The sequence below is a fragment of the Ptychodera flava genome, chromosome 20, assembly GCF_041260155.1.
Source record: "Ptychodera flava strain L36383 chromosome 20, AS_Pfla_20210202, whole genome shotgun sequence".
Taxonomy (NCBI): domain Eukaryota; kingdom Metazoa; phylum Hemichordata; class Enteropneusta; family Ptychoderidae; genus Ptychodera; species Ptychodera flava.
In genome coordinates this window covers 3,987,701-3,995,434 of record NC_091947.1, presented here as the reverse complement: position 1 = coordinate 3,995,434, position 7,734 = coordinate 3,987,701, and the positions used below count along the sequence as shown (strand labels likewise).

Below are 7,734 nucleotides of genomic sequence, written 5' to 3'. Positions count from 1 at the left end.
AGCAGATTAGAATCAACTGTCACCTGAATACAAACAAATAGAAGAGTAGTTATTTCCTTATAATGAAACTCATGACACATTAACAGCTGCAAGAAAAAACTCAACATGCCCCAGACTTTGTGTCAATTATTGAAAGAACGGGCGACGCGCTGACCATTAACGTTTATTTATGGGCAAGGGCGAGAGGAAAGCCAAAAATTAACGGGCGAGGCTTGCTGAACCCGTTAATTTGGCTTTCCACTCGCTCGCTCCCATAAATAAACGTTAATGATCAGAGCGGAGTCTGTTATTTCCATTATATTATCAAAGAACCAAAGAAAACCGTCAAAATTTGAGAAAATTTCCCAAGCGAACGACGATTGGGCCCCAGAACTGAGCAATACGGGACGTACCCTCACGCGCGCTGTAAAAATTGGCAAATCCGGATATATTTTCAGAAAAATATCTCAACTTGGTCCACAAGTGCTTCACTTTATTTTGTGATTGATTATGATTTACGTTTGAACTGTAAAGCACGCGAAGCTTTGGCGGATGGATGCATGGATGGATGGATGGTTGTTGGATGGATACAGAGTATACGCATTATTCTGCGTCGTGCAATAAACCGTACCTGTCTTCACAACTCGGCTTTCGTACGACTACAGGAGTCGTAAAATTGAAAGAAAAAATGTCGCAAACGGCTTTGTTACTTGAGATACTAAATTCACGAATGGAACAATACATTAGATGAACTTTTGTTTAATCATATGGTGTACCATTGATATCAGAAATATACTTATGTATCCAGGAATACCAAGTTTACAAAAATTCAGTGTAAATAACTTTTGAATCTACTTGAATATGTACGGGGTGCCTAGATGTAAATATTTGATACGAATTACTTGTTAATTGGTATACTTTTCGAAACCTGGTGCAGCATGAATCTGTGGCATTTTCAGGCCAACCGAATTTTAATGTTGAAATTGAAGAAGCAATTCTCAAATACCGTCATATTTTTTTCCGTGATTGTCGTTTTAGAGTTGACATATCCAACATCGGATTTGCATCACGCGGCCAGCTTATATTTGATGATGATATTGGAGAACTAAATGCGTATTGGCTCGAAATCCAGCACCATGCATTGTTCGCATGAAATAAGTGAGAAGATGCAAAGATCATCGCTTCACAATATACTTTGAATAAATCGAATACCGAAATGTGGTGCACGACAGGCAGTTTCATTTGCCAATTTTTCATTTTTAATGTTATTATTGTTATTATTATTAATCTTTAAGTAGAGTACTCCACAGGTGAAACACCTCTTTTCATGGAGGTCGAATAGACAAAAGAAAATCATATCAAAGCACTAACTTGAAAACAAAAAAACCACAGAAGTACAAACAGCAAAAAATGTTGACCTTGACCTGAACCTGGCATCACAAGTCGAACGGCTATGCCAAACATAATAAGAATTACATTAAATGAACGTTTCAGTCAGGCATATTTAATTACAAACGAGTTACTCTGCCTTCTTTCCGAAACAGAGACACCACATGGAGTTGCGTGTGACAGAGTGGATAAAGTTTCAGGGTAACTTCTTTACGGCTAGATGCGTTCCTTATTCAGAATAAAATAATTGATTGGGGTTGATAAACACGTAATTAACAGCTCGATGTCTTTTCTTGCTTCCTTCTTTAACTTTTCCCGGGATCAAGTAGTGCCCTTATGTAACTATTTATGGACTTGACGTAACTATCATCGACTGAGAGCTGTTCTAGACCCATAGCTCTCCTTGTGCCAGACATTCAGATCAGCCTCAGGCCGAGTACACTACCGTTTTAGTAGAAAGTATCACTACGGTAGGAAGAAGCGCGCTTTTTAGACGTCAGCTATTTAGGAAACCGTCGACAGTATAGGCGCGGACGGATGTTCAGTCTAAAATGCATCAGTCTGAGTGAGACGGAATCACGAGAGGGCGTGTCATTAGAATACAGTATTTCTTTTAGAGCAAAGGTAGATTACGCAAACTTGAATTGTAATATATGAGAAATGGAATTCATTCTGAAGAGATTTGATTATCAGAGAGCTGCAACTCGGGCTGCGTTTCCGTTTTGTAAATGAAGCCATTAATCTCAATAATGGCGTCGTCGTCTTCAATTACACAAGTATTTATACGGTCCCATCGTACGTCCGATAGGAGGACACCAGAAAACATATTAACGACAGATACTGCAAGCTGTAACAACAGCCACGCATGCAACGATGACACAATTTGTCATGTAACAGAGTTCGATGCTCCGAACGTACTGCCATATACAGTAACAAATATGTACTGACATATATAGTAACAAATGTACTTCCATATATGGTAACAAATGTTCTACCATATATGGTAACAAATGTGCATCTATGAAAGGCCCTATAAGAAGCCAGGTAGTATTTCTGAAGTACAATTGGAATCTCAGTTTGCTACAGCGCTTGTCATTTTAGTGTGGAGTTTCAGGGTTTGGCACACACGAATTTTTTGTTTGGCACAGCCAAGGTTTACAGTTCGACACAAAGAAATACCAGACGGAAATGCAACATTTTATCCAAGACAGACGACACGTTTTCATTTCTGTCTTCGTCTGAGAATGCCGCACAGTGCAGTGTTGTTGCATGAAAATTTAAGCGAGTTGTTTTAACGGTCACAACTGTCGGTCTGAACAGAAAAAGACCCACGTTTGATCGTCGTATCTTCGTATAGCTTGGAGTAATCTATCGAAATAATGCAAAATACACGGGGAAGAACCTACACCCGTGGAAAGGCAACCAGCAGTGATCTCCGGCAATAAGTAGTTCACGAAATAGAGGAGATAGGTGGTGATAAGGCGACTGGTTTTGTACCTCGTGGATCATATGTACAAACAGCGAAGAAATTGCGATTGGCAGCAACGACCGTATTAAAAGAAGATTTGGGTACATTTTTGCAAGACCGGTTCAGTAAATCCCCCTAGAAACTATCGCCGTGGTCGACAAAGAGTGTTCCTGGACGTTGAAGTTGAGTTCATAGAAGCCATCAAATCTGAGAAGCCCTCCGTTAAGGACCGTTCAGTTTTTACGGCCTTGGGGCCGGCAAAATCTTGTCGCCGGTGTTCAAAAAAATATAGACCCCCCGCATTTTTCGTGAAAAAAGATGACCCCCCCCCCTTTGTCAGACGAAAAAATTTGATGACCCCCCCCCCCCCCCCGATGAAAAATAACCAAAACACATATGTCAAATTTACCCGCACGGTTTGGATTTGAACTCCGGTACGCGGTGCACTAAGTTTATTCGTGTAGCAGAGATGCCAGTGCACAAACTTCTTAGCCACATCCATGCAAACGTCTGTTAATTAGGACTCGTGGTACGAGTCCAAAATTGTCTGCGTTTTCCCCTGTATTGGACTTGGACTTGGTACTAGACTCATGCTTGTTTATTGCAATGAGTTCAATCTGTGCCTGCCTATCTGCGCCGCTGCTCTCAGAGAGCAAAGTTGGCGGGGACAAGTTTTCATGTGCAAGTTTTGATGAACACTGAATACACAGGTGGTTTCCGTTATGGAAGTCAAACCTGGCTACACTGAGTGAGTGTTACCCTTCAGGGTACAATACAAATAAATGTTTAGTCAATTTTATAACAAATAGCTTCAATTTTTGCATTTATTTAATATTCCCGGTAAAAATCACGCCCTTAGTGCAAATCACATCCCTTGATGTTAAATGGAATAGTCTTCCGGTGTGTTTGACCGAGACTCCGAAGGTTTGAACCAATCATACGCCTGTATCGGGAAAGATTACTGTCACTCTTAGGTAAAAGTTCTGCTACAGTGTTATAGCTCCGTAACATTCTGTATGATAAGAGAACGTGCGGCAATCGACGCATCCTTTGATGTTTGTGTGTCGGAGTACAACAACTTGTACATTACAGTCAAGAAACCCGTGTGTGCCAAACCCTGAAACTCCACACTAAAAAGACAAGCGCTGAAAGCAAACTTTGCATTCCATAATGTACTCGGCTTCGCCTCGTACATTATGTCGTACAAAGTTTGCTTTCGTCCATTATGGGCCGGGAGGGGGTGCATTATTGCTTAATTATCATATACCCATGCCAATATTGCTACATCCTAGTGACGTTCGCCGTAAAATATCAGCCGTGATATTTCACGGTAAACGTCGAGATACGCACGATGAACGTCATCAGTTTTAGAGCTTTCCCGAACTACATTAGCAGTTTGTTGGTAAACAACGTAAACAACAAAATGGCTGCCGCTCCCCGCCTGCGAAGCGATGTCGCCGACGTAAAAACATGAAGGGCTTCGAGGAACACTAGTATTTCTGGTTGCAAAATACGGGAATATCACGTTGAGTCTTGAAATTTTTTCCCATGGTATTATTTTGGTCAAGTTCTAGCAAACATTCTGCCGTTCGCACGGCGCCGGCACTGTGCACGGTCTCCACCGAACAGGTAGTGAGCGCGTGGCGTGACAGCGATGTCGCGCGCGCGACAACTGTTGACATGGCAACTCGAAGGGTAAACTAACAAAATGGCGTCCTCTCCGCGCGAGCTCCGTGCCGTACGACGATCGAAATCAGGATAGATTTAAAAGCTGAGCAGTTTTTGATCGGGTACAGATGTAATAGCATATTGCACCTTTAAATATTCCTGCTTTATGACGATTTTTGTATCCCGGTGTCTTTCTCCTTGGTTTCATTGAGATATGGACGACTTGCAGCGATGTCGCGCGTGATTGTTGACATCTTCGTCGAATACTTTATGAATGAAGCCTGTTCACATAAACATTCTGATATTTATGCGCAAGGCGTAATAAAGTAAAGCCTCAAAATTTAAGGTTTTTCGTTCTATTAGTAAAAATTCCCTCAAATTATGGGCATGGGTATATGATAAATCGGTTATTACCCAATATCGCCTGTTCCTTGTGTCGTATCAGCATTCGTGTCATTTGTGCTGCGTCAGACACTCGACTTCGTCTCGTGTCTGACGCAGCACAAATGACACTCATGCTGATACGACACAGGAACAGGCGATATTGGGTAATAACCTCTAATTATCACATACATAGACCCAGTTATCCCTATAGTATGACGTCACACTATAGGTATATGACTACGATGAATCATATTCCACATGTGGTGGATATGGGACCCGGACTACTTTCAACAAACGTAAACAAACACAATCAGCTGTTCAGGACACGATGAACACCGCTTTGAATTTCTCGAGACGCAAAAGTGGGAGGGTAATGAAGTTTAGGGAAATACGGGGTATTAAAATACATGTATAAAATATAAAATACGGCTGATTCTAGAATTTTCATTAATTTATGTGCGGGCGGGAAAAACTGTAGTCTGCTGTCACTTTTTGACGATCGAGTGGACAACACAAAATGTCAGCAATGGAGCAGCGTCACGTAAATGTCAGTGGTGAAGAAATTGACCAATTCATCGCAAATCAAAGCCGAAAATACACAGTTAAAGCCACCAACACATCAGTCAAGCAGTTCATAAGCTTTTTGCAGGCCACCGAGTGCAGTCAAGTAGAATTTTATTTGTTGCCACCAGAAATTCTGGATCAACACCTTGCCAAGTTTTTCATCGGAGCCCGACAGAGTGATGGCAGTGAGTACGAACCCGATACTTTAACCAGCTACCAACGAGGCATCGATCGTTACCTTTCAGAGAAAGGCTACCGATATTCCATCTGTAGGGATACAGTTTTTAAGGTGTCTCACAATGCACTCAGAGCGAAGCGTTGCGATCTTAAGTCGAAGGGCAAAGGAAATAAATCTCGAGCCGCCGAGCCACTGACAGACGATGACATTAAACTTATGCGAGAAAAGAAAATACTCGGTAACTACAATCCAGAATCGGTCTTATACACAGTGTGGTGGAATAACACCAAGCTCCTTGGTTTTCGAGCCTGTGACGAAAACAGAAAATTGTGTTTGGGTGACATACTTCTGAAAACAACAACAGCGGGTCGCGAGTATCTTGAGTTTTCCGAACGTGACAACAAAACCAGGAGCGGTCAATATGGTAACGTTCGTCCGTACGCACCGAAAATGTTCGCTGTTGAAGACAAGAGTATCTGTCCCGTTGAAACCTACAAAATATATAAAGACCATCGCCCAGATGACATGTGCGAATTACATTCTCCGTTCTACCTGGCCATAAATTATAAGCCAACCACCCAGATATGGTACAAACGACAACCGATGGGCAAAAACAAACTGGAGAGTATTGTGAAAACCATCACAGAACGAGCCGGAATAAAGGGGCGCAAAACGAATCACAGTGCACGCAAGACAGCAATCCAGAAACTCAGTGAGCATGGTATTCCTCCGACCCAAATAATGCAACTTTCTGGCCACAGAAATGTCCAGTCTATCAATTCGTACGCCGTAAACTCTTTAAATCAACAGGAAGTAATGTCAGATATTTTGACCGGCGCCGAAAACCCCAGAAATCAACTGATGCCAATGCCGCAACGATCGTCTCCTGCTGCTGTCGAGCCTCTGTCGATGTCCACCACAACATGATAAGGAGCGTCGACGATGACCCAAGACAGAGTACCGTGACAGCTGCAGCAGCAGGGATGTTTTCTGGAGCAACCTTGACAAGTTGCAAGTTTAACATCACCATCAACGTTGCCGGAGCATCTGGTAGCAGTCAACGAGTCGAGCCAAGGAAGCGAAGAGCGTTCGTCATTTCAGACAGCAGCGACGATACTTCTCCTGACTACAGACGCATCAGAAGAAACGCTGTGTTGTTCTCTCAAAGCGACGATAGCTCGCAGGATTTTCAGTGAACTTGAATGTTCAATTAATTGCATTTTGTATTTATTGTATTGCATGATAGTATGCATAAATTTCCCAAATTACCTTGTCATAGAAGTGCTTTTGAGGTTCCGGACATGAGTTTTTAATTCGAGCCGCACACCGTTGTTAATTACATTTAAACGAGTTAGTTTTTATTCGTAAAATATAAAATATACAATTGATAATTTCGTCAAACAAAGTTTTCAAAAGTTCATACAAAGTTTGGAAAGCAGTGTTCTTTGAATGGTGTTCAAACAATGACGACATTTTTTGAAATATGCTCGCGATTGATATCTGTTCTCGGTAACAACGTGACAGAGTAATGGTGCCGTCCCGCTTCACTCGCACGTCATTGTTATTGTTATTTTGATCGATGAATTTTCACTGACATTGATGTTATGGAATAAATCAAATATAAATACCTTGTGTTAAACGATACCTGGTCTTTCGTTGTTCCGCTTGATTCGCACAGAATACCCCCAACGAGAGTTGTTATTATCCATAAGAGCAGCCTCAGTGTGCTCCAAGTACTTGTGAACTATGGCGTGGCCATGAACAGCTGAGCGCGGTCAAGTCAGCTGTGACCCAACCATGACCGCATAACATGAGCGCAGGAATTTTTTTCAAATAGTCCCTATCTTTTTTCCTCGGCATTTAGTGTGGGATATCATATCTGAAAGGTTTATTCAAGGAAAACTGGGTCTATGTATGTGATAAATATATAATCCCCCCGTATTACTCACTCGTGTGTCTGCGTCGCGGACTCGTGATTCCCGTGTAGCGGCCGTATCCCCCCTCGCCTTCGGCTCGGAGGGATACGGCCGCTACACGGGGAATCACTCGTCCGCGACGCAGCCACACTCGTTCGGAATACGGGGGGATTATATATAATTATAGG

General features: G+C 42.2%; 1 protein-coding gene across 1 annotated transcript; it reads left to right on the top strand.

The window, feature by feature from the left end:
• The first annotated feature begins 5,405 nt into the window (after positions 1-5,405).
• Positions 5,406-6,557, top strand: LOC139120582 (uncharacterized protein KIAA1958-like). The gene has a single exon (XM_070685091.1). It carries the CDS (start codon positions 5,406-5,408, stop codon positions 6,555-6,557), a length of 1,152 nt encoding a protein of 383 aa, XP_070541192.1.
• The last annotated feature ends 1,177 nt before the right edge of the window (positions 6,558-7,734 follow it).

Excerpts from the sequence above, each read along its gene's own strand:
- LOC139120582 (XM_070685091.1), top strand. The coding sequence starts at position 5,406 with ATGTCAGCAATGGAGCAGCGTCACGTAAATGTCAGTGGTGAAGAAATT.